The 18,006-nt window shown below is 51.2% G+C and overlaps 1 protein-coding gene across 3 annotated transcripts in view; it reads right to left on the bottom strand.

Moving 5' to 3' along the window:
- LOC108935744 (adhesion G protein-coupled receptor L1-like) overlaps positions 1-18,006 on the bottom strand; it is a 66,941-nt gene that overhangs the window by 21,424 nt on the left and 27,511 nt on the right. For all 3 annotated transcript variants that reach the window (XM_018754573.2, XM_018754572.2, XM_018754574.2), the window contains exons 2-4: positions 16,165-16,344; positions 8,752-8,965; positions 8,382-8,491 (exon numbers count right to left, since the gene is read on the bottom strand). In XM_018754573.2, the coding sequence (XP_018610089.1) occupies positions 8,382-8,491; positions 8,752-8,965; positions 16,165-16,234 (394 nt within the window). In that variant the 5' untranslated portion in view covers positions 16,235-16,344. The remainder of the gene's footprint in view (positions 1-8,381; positions 8,492-8,751; positions 8,966-16,164; positions 16,345-18,006) is intronic.

Raw genomic sequence — 18,006 nt, 5'->3', positions numbered from 1 at the left:
GGTGATCACCAAGCTGTGCAGAGCACAGATCTGGGATCAGCTTTGCCATTTGTTATACAGCGACGGGGGCAAGACTCAACATCCCCTCCACCCTCCAGCCCTTGCCCCACCCTCCCGCCTGGTCCCGCTCGTCAAAACGCCTGTCAATCAGAGACCAGTTCCTGAGCACAACAGCAGAGAGGCATGTCAAAGGGAAGCAAGTCAATCAGTCAATCCGTCCATCCGTTTAGCAATGAACCTGAGCGGGCGATCAGTCAGCATGGGCTACCAAAGACAGGAGCGACACGAAGCTGTGTTATCATTCAGAGATGAACAGACAGAGGATATAATAGTCATCTTTAGGAGGGGACAGACGAGCGAGCGAGGAGCAAGGTGCTGCATGAGTAGGGCCAGAAAGCAGTCGAGTGCCGAGGAGGCAGAACTTGCTTTCTCACATAGGACAAACATGGGGGGTCACAATGATGGAGGAAGTTGGTGGTGCTCTCATATGCATACATTCATATAGACCGGGGGGGTGGGTGGTATGGCTGCGTGTGCGACTCGCTATGTTGGCCAAGCTATTTCCCTCCGCAGCGGTGAATTCAAACGAGTTCCGAAACGTGTTCTGAAGAGGCTCTGCCCACCACTGCGGAACTTGATGCCCACACTTGGTGGGTGGGCGTTGCAGTCGCAGGCCAAGCCACACCCACCACAACCCCAGGACCCACCCACTGAGTGAGGAAGCAGGGAGGAGAACCACAAACATGGGACGTGGGCGTGGCTTCGTGGGGGGGAGACAACAAACAAAAGACAAACAGATGAGACCAATGGCAGAAACGGACATGAAATCAACCAGGATGGCGGGGGAGGGGGTGGGGCAAAATAAGGACGGGGAGGAGGGGGTAGGGAGAAACTGCCGCTGCTTGCGATGGGAACTTAAAACGGATCCAGAGGAGGAAGGAGGAGGAAGAAGAGCAGGGAGAGAGGAAGAGAAGAAGCAGGCCGCATGGGGAGGCATTAGGGTGAGAGTGCACACGGTGCCACCTGGAAAAATGGGAGAAACTGCACGCACAGGTGGGGGGGAGAGGACTGGACGCACTGTGTCACATGGTCCAGGAACGAAACAAAACAAAAACAAAATACTGACCGTTACTGGTTCAAGAGATGTTTTGTTTGAAATCAAGAGAATGAGCTAAAAAAAAAAAAAAAAAAAAAAGAGACCACAACGGAAAAAGCGAGGGATTCATCCTGAAGGAAGGAAAAGAAAAGAGGGGGGAGAGAGCAGAGGGACAGAGACAGAACTAAAATAATATACAGAGGAGGAGAGGAGAGGAGAGGAGAGTCTCTTGGATCTGGAAGGACCAATTGGAGATATGGAGAAATTAATAGCAGAAGAACAGAAATGAACGCGATGAGTCGTGAGCTCATAAAGGCGTGTCGCTCGGCACCTCCTCGGCTCTGGGGGGCAGCCACACCTTGGCTTTTGGAGAAAGAGAACACGCTTCATAGCAGCAGAGCGCGGCGTTCTGCGTGGCCGTGCGCATGTGTGCGTGCGTGGATGCGTGGGTGCATGTGTGTGACCAGGTCCCGCTACGGGGTTTAACCCAGCCGTGTCGGGGGTCGCGCCAGGCTCCAGCTCCCGAGTGGGCGATGGGATGGGGTGGGGTGGGGTGGGGTGGGGTTGGGGGGACGACGAGTTCTGTTGCGTGCGTGCCTGCAGGAAAGGCAGGCGGTGACGGACGGGCCGGAGTCGCGATCTGGAAGGGTTCCGGAATCTCGGTTACAGTCCTTGGGATGGAAGGAGACAGGGACAGAGAGAGAGAGAGAGAGAGAGAGCGCGAGTGCGCTCAGTGTGTGTCTGTGAGAGCAAGAGAGTGAAAGAGAGACAGAGATAGAGAAGAAAAGAAGGAGAGTGATGGGGTGGGGCAGGGCAGGGGCAGGGGGGATCAACATCAAACATGACCACAACACAAGGTGCCGGGTTAGGAGGGAGGAGGGTTGGGGGTGGGTGGGAGAGGAGCAGGGCGTGAAAAGAGGAGAGGAAACGCAGGAGGAGGAAAAAGAGGACGGGACAGTAGGAGGGAGGGGACAAGCTGTGGTGTTATGTTTATTGTGGTCTTTACCTTTCTGATCCACTTCTATTCAAGCATCGGAAAAGAAAGAGAAAGAGAGAGAGAGAGAGAGAGAGAGAGAGAGAGAGAGAGAGAGAGAGAGCGAGACAGAAAGAGAATGAAAGAAAAAAACAGGTGCAGGAAAAAAGAGAAAATTGAGATTAAATAAAAAGTTGTCCTTTCCTGTTCAACTTTTGAATATTAATAGTTCTATTATTCACATTACTTGTCTCTGTCATTGTTTCTCAGGTGGAGACAATCTTTAGAGAAACGATGGCCCACATGTAAAATGAAGTGAAACTATGGGTTTAAACATCTTCATTCGGAAAGGAAGTAAAAAACACATCCCCTCGACCCCCACCCCCAACATCCCCCCCATCAGACACCCCCCTAGCTCACCCTCCCCAGCCACCCATGTCCCCTTGAACCCTGGGCATCTCTCGGCCCTGTTTTTGCAGTGGGGTCTCCGTCCGGCTCCTGTCAAGAAGGAAACATGCCACTGAATCCAGCTGGGAAGAAGAAGAGACGAACAGGTGGAGCAGCAGGGATGGATGCATGTGGACAGGGTGGAATAAAAGGAGGGGGGGGGGGGATTCCCATCAGGCCTTGCTGGGACCCGACAGAGGCCACGCTGATCCCGGTATGACCTCACTCTTTTCTGGGTTTCACAAATGTTTCATTTCTTTAACTTCTTCCATCAGTTATTCCACCCTCAATATCTAATACCATCCACGGCCGAGAGAAAATGTCCGTGGCACCGGTCCTGCCCAACTTTTGGGAAGGATAACTCAAACCCTGGACGGAGGTTGTGTCCCACCACAATCCCAATATCTCGTCTCTGATTTTTCTATCATTTATTTACTTACTCGAATTCTTCTGACACTACAACACGGCAGCTGCTCCTTATTCACCGCATGACCTGCTGCTCCCTGTGACATCAGCCTCTTTATTGCCTTAATGCACCGATTATTAGTAAATAGACCATATTTTAGCACTCTCCGTCTTCGCTGAGAGTCAGGTTACCAGTAACGCATAGCATCAGGAATTCCACAGGGTGACAAATTAAGCCTAAAAATTTATTTGTACTTTGATTTATTGGAATAATTTAGAAATTAAGCTATTTAACATTTTGGAAAAGGTGTAAATATTAAATAAGTCAAGCAAAGCGTTGACACAAAACTAAAAACGAGGTGAGCTTACTGCCTCCTATGAGGCGAAGTGAATGTCCAACAAAAACTTCATGCAAATCACTGAGAGACTATGGATTTCTCCAACTGCTGAACACATGTGAAGACCAACTGGGGCACTTGATCTGGCATCGGAAGCTTGAGTCCCCGTTCCGAAAACAGTCCCCCGTTTTCACATTCATTACATTTCCATCTGGATCAGAAATAAGGAACAAGTGGGCGACCCCCACAGCTGACAGGCCCGGATCGCACCGGGGAAATGGCCACTTAGTTCAGCTTAACTGGCAGCCCCACAGCTACACCGGGGGCCGCTGGGTGACATGGCCATGGCACGCTTCTCGCTGTTACCAGAAATAGAGGGTCCTGCTGAATGCCCTGATGTGGGCGTCCCCTGCAGCTGGGAGCTCACATCTTTACACAGATGTTTTACGCCGTCCGACATGGGCGCGGACACAGAGCTGGAGAACACACCGCGAAGGAGCACGGCCTCTGATCCGCGACTCCTGACCCCCCGTCAGGATGCCGTACACGTGTGCCGCTCGGCACCTGCTGCACGCTGCTACAGAAATAATACCCTAGCCCAGGAGTCGGAATTTCAGTAGCGGTTCTGTTGGACACGCATTACGGAGTAGTTAAAAATGCACACGACTATCAGGTGAAATTGGCGTTAAGTAAAAAAGCACCAGGGAGCCGCATGGCAGCTGCTTTTATCTGCTGGTCCTGGGAGGCTGGGCGGTGCGCAGTGTGAGCTGTGGCGTCTCTGAAATGCTCGGGGCCTGTTGGAACCTGACAGCCACACATTTAGCCTGCGGGAGGAAGAGCGAGAAAGAGCGAGGGGAGAGCGAGAGAGCAACTGAGTAGGGGGGGAGAGAGAGAATGGAGGGGATGACAGAGTGAAAGGGGGAAAGAGCAAGGGAGAGAGAGAGCAAGGGAGTGATGCAGGGATGGATGGAGGAAGGGATGGAGATGTCCAATGTCCATAGCTTTGTGAGAACTATCACATGGGGGAGGGACAGCAAAGGGAGAAGAGGAAGGTTTCAGTAGGACATGCTGTCGGATCCAGATCTGGGATGCACCGTCCCGCGGTACGTCTGGTTCACCGGCTCACTCGAGGCTTCCCTGCAGCCGGTCCCACCCCAGCTTAGCGGTCCCTCCGCTCACCAAGGGCTCCAATTAGCCATGAGTGTCTCAATTAGCACAGCTGGCAGAGGGGTATGGGATCCATCCTCAAAAATGCATGGGAGTAAGGGTGAGAATGTGGGCATGTGTGGTGAGGTCTTATATGAGCATCCATCTGCAAGGCACTTGAGAGCACATGTGCAGGGTTCACATACAGTTAAGAAAAGAGCTACAGGTGGGGTATCCAGCCAGGGTCCTCAGCTTTCGCCCTTGACCGTTCCACGACCACCGACACCGTATTCAGGATGAGGCCTTTCCCACCGAGGCGCTCCGATAAGGGCCCACCTCACACCCCTTATCGATTCCACCCGAACACACAGCACTTGAGAAAAATGCTGCACTTTAAAATTAATAAAATGAGACAGGTCTGCTGAGGAGTTTGAGGAGCTGCCGTTCAGAGACCGCACACCTGACAAAATATTGTGTCGTTGCTGCGATTGCGCTTCATGGATGTCGAAAGGGGCCCATATTTACATTTTTGGGTTGAAACAGGGAGCTTAGGAGATGCTGCAGTTAGTAGAATAACTTCATGTACTACAAGATCATTAATGACACCTCACAACATCCAGCTTTATAACGTAATGAAATTAAGATTTACTCTCTAAGTTTTTTTACCTGATTGCTTAGCATTGCGGTTACAAGTGCTGCTTCGCTATCTGAAGGCCACTGGTTGAAATCTCAGTCTTGCTGTAGTAGTTTTAATACCCTACTGTATAAATGCACAAATCAGTGCAGGTGTTTCATAACAGTGTAAGTTGAGATGTGGACAAAGGAAATAACGGTGGAATAAAGGAGACAGCATTTCAGGCAGCGAGTTTAAGTAATTTAACAGATTTTGTACCAAAGAGTATTTTTCTTGTGTTAACAAAGCTCTAAGTGAGTTTGAGTGGGAGGGAATTCCAGCAGCAGCGGAAACCCCCTGTAAGCTAAATTATACCTACATACTGCAAAATAATTATTTCATAAAGAATTATTTATTCATGGCACACAAGCATGGGTGCAATAATTTAGGACCCCGAATTATAAATAATTCAAAACGCACAATTCAACTTTTTTTTAAAACTAGGTATTTCTTTTTAAAGAGGGGCAACGAGGAAAAAAATAAGTACATCTGTAAGTTATAATTTCATACATAATCACTTCTACGTTCTTTCAGCGTCTTCCTGAAACATGATTTTGTACATTTATATACATTTCGTGCGTGGAATTAAAACAATCTTTCTACAACAATAATCCAATCCGTTCGTTTCGATGAAATCATTGGCAAGCCCGTGTGTTCATGGTCGAGCTGTTGCGTTACCTAAATTAAAAAAATATATATTTATCATAAAAAACAACAATATTAACAGCAGTATTTAACAACAGTCAACCCGACGCGCGCTCAAAAACGGCAGCGGCTGAGACGCGCTCGCGAACCGCGTGCGGACCGCGTTTTTCATTTACTTCCATCAGTCGCCCTCCAAGAAGAACACAGCAAAATCGGCGCGCGTTTTGCTCAGAGCACAAAAATATAAAGTGCGCTCGCGACAAGGCGGCGAGGACGCGCGCGAGATTTAATCAATCTTGAAAAATCTCCAGGGGGGGCAGCAGCAAGGCCACCTACTGGGCTCCGCGTCTGTAATTAAACTCAGATGAGCCCCGTCTCCATCGCGCTATTTCGTTTCAGGGACGAGAAGCATTCCCCCCCACCCCACCCCACCCCCCTATTTTTTGCACGCGCTCCTAATTGAGTCTGTTTCCCATTTATCCCCGTTCCAAAGCAGAAGCGGAGACGCGCGAGAAAAGCTGGCGGCGGTCGGGCGGCGCGCGCCGCCTCGAGCGCATCCCCGAGGGAGAGCAGACGGACGGAGGATGCGGTAATTGGCTCGCCTCTCCCGCCTCTCCCGCCTCGGACCGGCGCAACTTTTCAGCACCAAAGAATGAGGTGCCGTTTCCCGCGTCCGAGCGATCGCTCAAAACGCACGCGCGGCCTCACAACGCTTAGAAATCGAGACTCAGCAGCTATTTATACTCATAATATATTTATATGTTTTGGCCCTCAGGAATGTGTGCAAAAAGCCCAGCGTAGAGCCAAGAACAAGCGGCAGACGCGGATTGTGCGACTGGCGGCCATGAGCCACTGTATGGAATTAATCAGGCAGTTTTGCATCTCATTTGCATTCCGGCTCCCTGTTTTCTTGAAAGAGTCCATTGGCGAGTCTCGGCATCCCGGTAGAGCGAACCGATGAATCAGAGTCCCCCCGCGGGAACACCGCCTCCGCAGAGCACGCGTGTCCTCGGCCGCGTGCGTCTCACGCAGGAAGTCCGCCCAGGACCCTCGGTCCACCGGCAGACGCGGTCCTACCCCACGTCGCCCACCGCAGCAGAACGACGGCCGCCTGGTTTCGCCAAGCAGACTGCAGCGAGCCTGGGTTTGAAAGGCATGGGAACGCGAAGAGAGCTGCTGTTGGAAGGTAGAGGTCAAACACCATTAGGAACCTTCGTGCTGCAGAAAGGTTAATTATGTTTTGTTTAGAGCTGCTCCTGGCTCTACCTGCAAAAAAAAAAAAAAAAAAAAAAAGCCAGCGAGAAAGAGGGGTGGGATGATTGACAGAGTAAGATAATGACAGGGGTTGAAAGAATGAGGGAGGACGAAACAATGATTTATAGAGTGTGAGATGGTGGGGCGAAGGAACGAGGGGGAGATAATGCAGAATCAAAGCAAAGAGACGGGGCGAGGGATAGACGCGTGTCGATTATTAGCGCTAATTAAGGAGAGGAGGAACAATGTCAGGAAGCTGGGGTAGAAGAAGGATGGGGACAAGCAGAGTGGAGAGGGGGAAGAAAAAGAAAGCGAGCGATGAGGAGGATGAAGTCTGGCACGATCAGACTATAGGGGGACTCGTCTCATCTCCATGTCACCTCCTAGGGGAAAAGAAAGAGAGTTCACCTCCCCAACAGCACTGCCGCCCACACCCCCACACCATCAGTCCACCCAGCCCTGCTCCTTGAACCCTCTACAGCTGCACCCCACACCTCTGACACCCATCCCAAGCTCCCCAACATGCCCCACCCCAGGGGGGAGGAGCCAATCCCGTTCCTGTCCGGCGAGGGGTCGATACAGAGAGTCAAACAACATGGGAGGGGAGGGTCTGTCTGACGGGAGATTTTCACACGAGCGCGGCTCCATCCATCTTTCGTGCGCGCTCGCGTGTGCAGGTTTTCTCGCCGAGCGTTTATCCATTCGCACCTGCTTCCGAGTTGCATTCGGCGCGATGGAGAGCCAGGCGTTACCATGGGGATATTAAAATGCACATGCCTTTGGGTCATATTCACTAAAATAAGCAACTGGCTGTTTGTGTTAACATGGACCTAATGCTCTGCTTCTGTTTCACAGCCACTAGCAGCTGCATTTACATCCACCCCCCCCAAGCGGGAGGGGCTGAGTGGTGTTTGGCAGAGGATAGAGCACAGGGGTGGTGAGCGTGGGCGAGGCATGGCCAGCGAGGCGGGGCACCTTCCTGGTGTGAAAATCTCCCTCAGGTTCTGGAGCGCTGTGCTGCTGATGAAAAAACAGGTTTTAACGCCGTGCGAGTGTATGTGTCTGTGTGTGTGTGTGAGAGAGAGAGAGAGAGAGTGTGTGTGTGCACATCTCTGTCTGTGTGAGAGAGGGAGACTCCGCAACTGTCTGCATGTGTGTGTGTTGGGAAGAAAGTAACAGCGATCGAGTGCTTGTCTCTTTGTCTGGGAGCATGCGCGCGCGTGTGTGTGTGAGAGAGAGAGAGAGACAGGGGGAAGGAGCGTGTGGCTGCCAGCTGGTCACTGAAGGCTGGAGGTTCAGCGAGGAGGCAAGAGATGAGGGTGAGAAGGAGGAGAGAGCAGGGAGTGGTGGAGGGGGCTGAGGAGGAAGGGTGGGGCAATGACGTGATGGTCTGTGAATACTCACTGTAGGGGACGCACTCATACTGGATCTCCAGGTACTTGTAGGTGCCGGGACAGGGGTCAGGGAAGACGTCGGAGCCAGCCACCACCACACACTGCGTTCGGTTGTTGCACCTGCGCGAGCGGAGAGCCACATTTTCACTCCACGGGTGCACTGTGGGACTTGGCGACTCTGGTGGGGGACGCTGACGTCACCGTCAAGACTCCTCTAAGGGCCGGCCCGGAGGGGGCGCCATCGGGGGGATAAATAACGTGTTGGGATGCAGGAAGACGCATCGGCACGGGACGACATCTCATGCACCAGGCCGCTCTTCAGCGAAAAAGCCTCTTCCTTGCCCATCGCGCACACGCACACGTATCATGCATTAGCGCACCTCTGCGACATGATCTTGAAGGCATCCGGCAGGTAGCACTGCACGTTCTCCATCTGGAAGGGATCGGCGTCGCAGATCTTGTCGTCGGTGCGGCCGTAGTTGGCCGTCTCGATCATGATGACGTCGCTGCCAGGGCAGCGCAGCTCGATGGGGTAGCCCTCACACGCCAGCTCCCTACGCAGGAGACCGAAGGGCATCGCCGCTCGGCTCAGGCCTGGGGAGAAAGCAGCAGTGGCACGCGCACCTCATAAACACCGCCGCACCAGGAGTAGCTGGAAAACGCTTCACGCCCAACTTATGATACTTGAAATTGTCAGGTGCAAAAACTACCGCTGAAAAGAAAGGGCAGGAAAGACGGATTTTGCTCAGGAACGGGAAGCAGCGGATTGACAGGTGAGGTGCACCTCGACCGCTCGCCCTTTTAAAAACCGTTGTTGCTTCGAATCCCTACATGTGGCCCACGACGGTTTGACACCCACTTGTGTCAATCAAGGCCCCGAACCGGGGTGTGCTGAGGCGCGGAGCAGTGGGGGGGTGGGCTACACGAGGGTTAATCGCCAACTTGGCCGGAGAGCTGCCGAGAGCCGATGAGTGCCGCTCTCTATTCGAAGGAGATTTTTAAGCGCCCGTGTTCGGCCTGTTTATAGAAACTGCTTTTCGGTCTGAAGGATGGGGAGCAATTGGTGGCACTATCTGAGCTGGGGAAAGTGGCCAGCAAGGGGACACAGTCTGCAGCACAGAGAGATGTGTTGCTGTCCGTGGTGCTGAACTAAGATTAAGCGCCTTTTGTGCAAAGGGAATTGTCTGTGACTGTTTCCTAAAACGTATTATTTATTATTCCCAAAACATATAATTATGTTCAACATTTTTGGAGTAATATCTGCTTATTTTATGAATCTCTGGATTAAACACTTGTACCACCACCATTCATAATTATGCGGAGCCAGTTTGCACAAATATAAATGTTCTCCGCTTTGCTTATTTTTAATAGCATTTTCTTCACTGAAGTTTTTTTTTTATTACTGCAGGGCAAACTCAACATTGTATTTACACGCCGTACGCGGAGATGGCGGTAAAGTCACCCACCCACACACAGTGTGAAGCCACTTTTCCTGAGCAGGGGTTGCGGTGAACCAGAGCCTAACCTGGCAGCACGGGGCACAAGGCTGGAGGGGGAGGAGACACATCCCAGAGGGGACAAAAGTCTGTTGCAAGGGACCCCCAGCAGGACTTGAACCTCAAACCTGCCGGAGAGCAGGCACAGGCTAAACCCACCATGCCACCCCCCTAAAGTGCACCCAAAGAGCCTTAATTTAGCTAATTCTCCAGTATTTGAAGCTTGTGCATGGTGTTCCTGAGCGTCGGTGATCAGTAACAAAATCAGGAATGTCACACATATTTATGGGATGAATTGATTATCAATATATTTTGAAAGGTAGTCTTTGAAGATGATGATGATAACTTTATTATTATTATTATTATATTAGAGTAATGGGGGGTGCGGTGGCGCAGTGGGTTGGACCAGGTCCTGCTCTCTGGTGGGTCTGGGGTTCGATTCCCGCTTGGGGTGCCTTGTGATGGACTGGCGTCCCGTCCTGGGTGTGTCCCTTACGCCCTGTGTTGCCGGGTTAGGCTCCGGCTCCCCGTGACCCCGTATAGGATAAGCGGTTCAGATGGTGTGAGTGATGTGTACTAGAGTATTATATACTTGGGGACACGATGGCACAGTGGGTTTGGCTGGTGCCTGCTGCATCGTGGGTCTGGGGTTTGAGCCCTGCTTAGAGTGCCTTGCAGCAAAGGGGGGTCCTATCCTCTTCTGGGTGTTTGTCCCCCGCCCCCACTTTGGCCTGGTGCCCTGTGTTGCCAGGTAGGCTCTGGCTCACCGAATCCCTGCTTGGGACAAGTGGTTGTTGACTCTGTATGTGTATATATTATATAGTCTTGAACTGTAATGCTGGTGAAGACTGTCAAGGACACCACGGGCAGCCAGGAAAATGAACAGATGGATGCTGGATCAAATCAAACCAGAACTCTCACTAAAAGCACAAATGATGAGCCTGGGGTTATCGTACTTTGGGCACATTGTGGGAAGACTTGATTCTCAGAAAAAGACTAATGCTTGAAAAAACTGCAAGAAAAGGGACAGGATGATCAGCAGTCAGAAGGATGCACTTAGTCACCGCCCTTTCAACAATAAGGACACAAGTGGAGGACAGGACTTTCTGCAATCACCCTAGACATGTGGCCCGAAAGAAACGGCACCAAGTGAAGAGCAATTAACATCTAGAACATTACACATTTTACAGACCATGAAAACAAACCAAGCGCTTCCATCACAGCTACTAGAGGGTGGACTATATTTCCAGATTACATATTAATTGATTATATCTTCTGCATCCTGCTTGGATTTGTTTCCCCTGCGGCTTCCGCTCACACCTACAGCAGGAATAAACATTTACGTTTGACGCTTTTCTCCAATGTGATTTACAACGTTAAGCTACTTACAACTATTTATCCATTTACACAGCGGGGTAATTTTACTGGAGCAATTTAGGGCGAGTTCCTTGCTCAACAGTACTAAAGCTGGCATTCATTTACATTTACAAGTATTCATTTAGCAGATGCTTTTCTCCAAAGCGATGTACATCTCATAGAAAATACAATTTTTGCATTACATTAGGAGAAAGACAGACATAGTTGCAGACATGCGATTATTAAGTAAACCTACTTTGTTTCTTTCCACGCTGATGTTCAAACCCGCAACCTTTGGATCCAAAGCAGCTCTAACTACTCTGTTACCAACTGTCCCGAAACACTTGACTATGGCCCTCCTGGACTGGATGTGAACATTCCTGCCGCATATAGAGACACGCACACGTGTTAACGCAGCGAGGCTCCCATTCCCCTGCAGTGAGAACACACAGCTCCTTCAGCATCCCACTAATTAAATCATTAGACAGTGAAAAGAGGGGCAGCAAACACAGACTGACAGCGGGGGGTGAGGCCACAGCAACCAGCGCCACTCACATCCATACCTTCCCTTAAGGAGGTAGCTAGCTGGCTGCGGTGGACAAGGAGGCAGCGCCCTGCCAACGCCCCACTAATGCTGCTCTGCCACCACACTGTTCACCCTCTGACGCAAAGATGATCCCTCTGGAACACTCACTTGGGCTTCCTCAAATAGCCAGTTTAACAACTGCTATCAGCCAAGTGACCCCCGAAAGATCTCCCTCTGCTCCCCACCTGATCCCCATCTGATCCCCTCATGATCCACAGATGACCCCCCCCATCTGACGCTCATCTGATTCCCATCGGCCCCCAGGTGGTCTCTCTCAGATATCCAGACAATCCCCCTCTGATACTCAACTGCCCCCACCTCAGTCCCAGCAGATCCCCCTCTAATCTCATTTGATCCCCAGCTAATCGCCCTCCCACTCCCCATTGATCCCCACTTTATCACATCTGATCCATTCTGCTCCCCATCTGATCACCAGCCGATCTCCCTCCGATTCGCAGCTGATCACCCATCTGATCCACTTCTGATCTCCAGCTAAACTCCCTTCAACACCCAGTTGATCCCCTACCTGATCCACTGCTGATCCTCCTCTGATCCCCAGCTGAACTCTCTATGGCTCCCATCTGATATCTCCCACATGATCCCCAGCTAATACACCTCTGATCCTTATCTAATTGCCAGCTCACAGTGGCCCTTCTTCTGCTGCCTGCTTTTCCTTGTGGATTCTCCTCCATTCCTTATCCCCTGTTAGAACCAGGAGAGTGGACCCATAAGCACTGCTCTGCAGGAAAACGGGGGTCACGAACCCTGGTCCTCGTGGGCCGCACCGTGGTTCCAGCTGAGCTCTTAATTATTCAGCCCTGATTAGGATTCTGATTGAATGTGTCACACAGCTCATCTTACATTTAAATCAAACATCGCAGTCGAGACCCCGCTACCTTCTCTTCCGATCGCACTGAATCGAGTTAGGGAAATCAAGGAATGTCTTGCATAACGGTGGAAATATACCTCAATATTTTTCAGTTTTTTAAAATATCTTTTTCCCTCCTCAAAATGAATAATCAAATATCTTGGTTCAGTTAATCAGTTATCCTTCACTCATTCTTAGTCCTGTAATACTACTATTACACACACACACTTTCTGAACCGCTTGTCCCATAAGGGGTCGCGGGGAACCGGAGCCTAACCCCGCAACTCAGGGCGTAAGGCCGGAGGGGGAGGGGAACACACCCAGGACGGGACGCCAGTCCATCGCAAGGCACCCCAAGCGGGACTCGAACCCCAGACCCACCGGAGAGCAGGATCCGGTCCAACCCACTGCACCACCGCATAAATTACAAATGATACTAATTTATTGTTTTATATTATAATTCCGAGGAGGGTGCAGTGGCGCAGTGGGTTGGACCGGGTCGGACCGGGTCCTGCTCTCCAGCGGGTCTGGGGTTCGAGTCCTGCTTGGGGTGCCTTGCGATGGACTGGCGTCCCGTCCTGGGTGTGTCCCCTCCCCCTCCGGCCTTACGCCCTGAGTTGCCGGGTAGGCTCCGGTTCCCCGCAACCCCGTATGGGACAAGCGGTTCAGAAAATGTGTGTGTGTGAATTATAATTCCAGACATTTATACAGCTGGGTACTTTTTACCGCGTCCATTCAGGGCACGTAGCTTTGCTCAGAAGTACTACAAAAGGAGGTGTGATTCATGCGTGGAATCTTCGTTTACAAGGCAACGGCTCTAACCACTACGCCCCCTACTGTTCAGTTGCGTGTTAGAGCGAAGCCAGGAGCCCGTGGGGAGGGGTGTCAAACTGTAGGGCTGACGGGACATTGACAGCTTCCTCAGCCTCCCCACATGGGATCCGCTTGATCCTCCGGAGCGCTGGTGAAAACCTAACCCACGTGTGCAGACACACACACACACACACACACACACACACACACACACACACACACACACACACACACACACACACACACAAACTCTTAGACACATACAAACTGATGGGGCTGAACACGTGTACAGATACACTCACACACAGACACAAGCACTCTTCAAAGAGCGGTTTGAAAGCACCGCCGACGGGAGCTCAAAGGGCGTCCATTAACCTTTGCGGAGGCGCAGAGCCCGGCCGGGCCAGCGCGCGCACACCGCGGCTTTGAAGCGAGCTCGGAGGGGGCGCGCGGGGCGGGGAGACGGGCGATGCAGGAAGAAGGGCAGAGAAGGAAGCAGGGCTCAAGAGGAAGGGCTGCCGCAGTAAGAAAAGGACCGGTTGAAATAAGGGAGGGTGGAGGCTGTGGTCGTGAGAAAGTCAAAGTGTGTGTGAAGACAGGGATCACACGGAGCACACACCGCAAACACCGTGCAATGTCAAACTTCACACAGGCTGATGTGGCTCTACATTTCTGCAGCAAAAAAGAGCTATGACACACACCGAGAGCCCAAAACCAGAAGTCTGAGCATCTGTGCGCGCGCGTAAATCTCAATACAGGCCAGAAAGCAATTTAGCGACGGCTTTCCGCAATAAAAATGAACGAGCCTTGCATCAAATTAAACCCGAACCGAACGAAACCGAACGTCCCGATCTCGTCTTAATTTGCGCCGTAAGTCTGCTTTTATAAGAGTTTAAAAATACATGCGACACCGCGAGGCGCCGCCGTTTGCTTCGATTACCAGATGAACCTCGCTTCGCAACTGAGACGTTCGCGTCCAACGCTGAGACGAATCGAAAGCGCCGTAAAATTAGCTGCGCCTAATGTTGTGCTTTAATTACACAAAATAATTATTTATATTAATTAGAAATATTTACGTGCCGTGTGTTCTCTTAAATTCGGAGTTAAATCCATACATTTGAGAAACGGATTTATTCGTTCGCCTTGCGCATTAATTACCAAATCCAGCGGCCCAATTATCTAAATAGGTTTTTTCTTATCGCAAAACAGCGCGACAGACGGATAATAATCATATTTTCAAGCGCAAATACAATAGTAAAGCGGCAGCACAGACGCGGCGGGAGGGATTCCTCGTTTTCATGTATTCATGCACATATTGATGGCTCGCGGCTCCTTTTATGCACTCTGCCGATGGGGATATAGCTGTTCTTTAAATCAGGTGTCTCCGAACGGTTCCCCGGGGGGTGCTGGGGATGGTCCCTTTTATACGGCCCGTTCGCAGCGCTTAATTACCGCAATTAGCCCTTAATGGCCCGCAATATATAAACCTCTGCAGTTCTCCCAAACGGTATTTATTTTATTTTTTATTGTCCGTAAAATTGCGCTGCTTCACTGAAATGTGGTGCGAAACAGCTCGATAGCAACTTATAATTCAGCCAAACAACTACAAACACGTGAATATATGAAGTAACCACGGCAGATTATCGAAAGAGGGAGCACGAACCTGCGCCGCGAATCGAAGGTTCTCGCGTCACCTTTTTCAAACATAACTGATTTTGGCTTCCTTCCGAGATTGTAACTATACAAATCGATGTACAACCAGTAATTACAAGACATGTCAAAGTACCACGGCCTTTCTGCGGCCTTTCGCTCCACGCAGTTCCGACAGGGACCTGTAGGGGGCTCTCTAACGCTCCAGGTCGAAACCCATTTTTTTGTTTACGGACTGAGGAGCATCACTGTTATGCTTTGACGGTTATGTTCTTACGCCATGCTAAATTCAGTAAAAATTCTGATCTGCCTGTAGCTGCAGTGACATCACTTCCTGTATCAAGAACATAGGGGAATCCTGGGCCAGACAGCCAGGGGGGTACATTCCAGGGTAGATTTTCTCCTCACCCTGTCTCCCCCTTCGTCCCCCCTTAGGGACACCCCCTGTACCCATTCTGTCCCTCTTCTCCCCGAATCCTCTCTCACTCTCCTTCACACGCCGTCCCCCGATGCCCGGCCGCCTGCCAGTGAGTTTGAGCACAGCAGATGGTGTGCTGACGTGTGTGTGTGTGTGTGTGTGTGTGTGTGTGTGTGTGTGACCAAGCACTGGCAGCAGTCCCTTCCCCACGCCCCCAGTCTCCCCACGTCCTCCCAAACAGGTCACCTGCTGCTGGGGTGAGCCCCTCACAGGCTGCCTGGCACATGGGCCTGGGGGTGAGCTCACACACACACACACACACTTGCATAATCACAGTTAAAATGTGTGAAAATAGATAGAGACAAACAGGACACATAGTCACAAGCACAGATGCATGCACTATTCACTTTTATACAGACAGACACATACACCAACAGATGCATTCGCTAACCGCGCGCCGTCAGACGTTTGTCACGCAGCCGACTTCATTCCTTCTCCTCCCCTTCACTTTCTGATCACACAGCGCTGCTGTATGGGAAAAAAAAAAAAAAAAAAAAAAAAAAAACGCTCCCGAAATCCTGGTCACGGTGCGGTGGAAGTACCAACCTTGAGCGGAGGGGGTGATGCTGCTGAGCGTGACGGCACACGTCCACAGGACCCAGAGCGGCAGCGCCATGCTCGCAGGCTGGGGGTGTGTTGCGTGGGCGTGGTTAGCTGGCTCACGTGGGCGGGGCACAACTGCGGGAGTCCCGCCTCCTCCTGCTTACTCCCTCTCTGTGGCAGATCCTGTGGAGAAAGGGGCGGAGTCAGGATCAGCAGGCTGCTCCTCCCCCATCAAAGGGAGCAAACAGCACCCTCCAGCTCCTTCACGACACGGTATAGGATCGGCACCCCGCGTCCCAGCAAGCCCTTACGCGGAGTGTGGTGTACCTGACACGGGTCGCCCAGCGATCCCGGTGTTTCTGCCCCCTCCTGAGAAAATGTGGAATTACGCGCTGATTTATGCGGCAGGCGCGAGTCCCACAACCACGTCTCCGATTATTAAAAAGAGGGGGGAAGTATCAGACTAGCAGAACTCGTAATGTAGCGGGTCACTGGGATCCTCGAGGTGGTGTCTGAGTGTGTGTGTGTGTGTGTGTGTGTGTGAGAGAGGGAGTGTGTGAGTCAGCACGCCGAGGTGACTCAGTAGCTCATGCCTGAGGGCTTGCATATCTCATTTGCCTAATGAAATACATCACAATCTGGAAGCTTCAGAAATCTCGCCTTTTCACACACCGGCGCATTACACTCTCATCTTCAAAAACACATCTCCACTTCCACCTGGGGCTGCCAAGCAGGGCTGACAATGGGAAGTAAGTGCCACCAGCTCTTTGTGGGGGTATGTGTGTGTGTGTGTGTGTGTGTGTGTTTGCTTTTGTGTGGGGGGGGGGGAGCGCATAGAATTAAGGTGATCTCTGTTGCTCTCTCTGAGCAATATTCCCAAGTTGCACAGCAAAAGGAAAAAAGAAAAAAAACGCGGAAAAATCCCTGACAAAGGAGGGATCACACTCTTCGGAATAAAATACTCCTCGCCGCATGAGTGTGTGCGTGCGTGTCCGTGTACTGTCCATGTGGAAGGTGGTGCTGTATCTCCACAAAGCTCGATGTTCTTTCTAACTCAACAAAAACTCCAGTCTCAAGCCCACAGGTTCTTCCAGTCCCCCAAAGTGTATGCAGGTAAGTATTCACTTTTATATAGAGAGACAGACACATACACCAACAGATGCATTCGCTAACCACTAACGGGCAGTAAGGTGGCACAGCGAGTAGCGCTGGGTGGTGTGACAGGATGTGGGTTTGATCCCTGCCCAGTCTGTGTGGAGTTTGCATGTTCTCCCTGTGTGGGTTTCCTCTGGGTGCTCTGGTTTCCTCCCACAGTCCAAAGACATGCTGTTCATGTTCATCCATAGTGTATGAGTGACAAAGAGAGAGTGTGCTCCACTGATGTATGGATGAGTGACCCAGTGTAAGTAGTGTATCTAGCAGTGTAAGTCCTTGGGTGCTCTGGTTTCCTCCCACACTCCAAAGGCATGCTGTTTAGGTTCACCCATAGTGTGTGAGTGACAGAGAGAGTGTGTTCCACTGATGTATGGATGAGTGACCCAGTGTAAGTAGTGTATCTAGCAGTGTAAGTCCTTGGGTGCTCTGGTTTCCTCCCACACTCCAAAGACATGCTGTTCAGGTTCACCCATAGTGTGTGAGTGACAGAGAGAGTGTGTTCCACTGATGTATGGATGAGTGACCCAGTGTAAGTAGTGTATCTAACAGTGAATCAGGTATGTGGGCTGATAACACTACGTAGGGTTCATTGGAAGTCGCTTCGGAGAAAAGTGTCTGCTAAATACAGAAAGGTAACTGTAAAGTGGAAGAGCCCCCCCCCCGTGGGCCAGGTTGTGCCAAGACACACTG

This window comes from Scleropages formosus, chromosome 8 (assembly GCF_900964775.1).
Source record: "Scleropages formosus chromosome 8, fSclFor1.1, whole genome shotgun sequence".
Taxonomy (NCBI): Eukaryota; Metazoa; Chordata; class Actinopteri; order Osteoglossiformes; family Osteoglossidae; genus Scleropages; species Scleropages formosus.
Note: the sequence above shows the minus strand (reverse complement) of the source record. Positions and strands in the feature narration are given on the sequence as shown.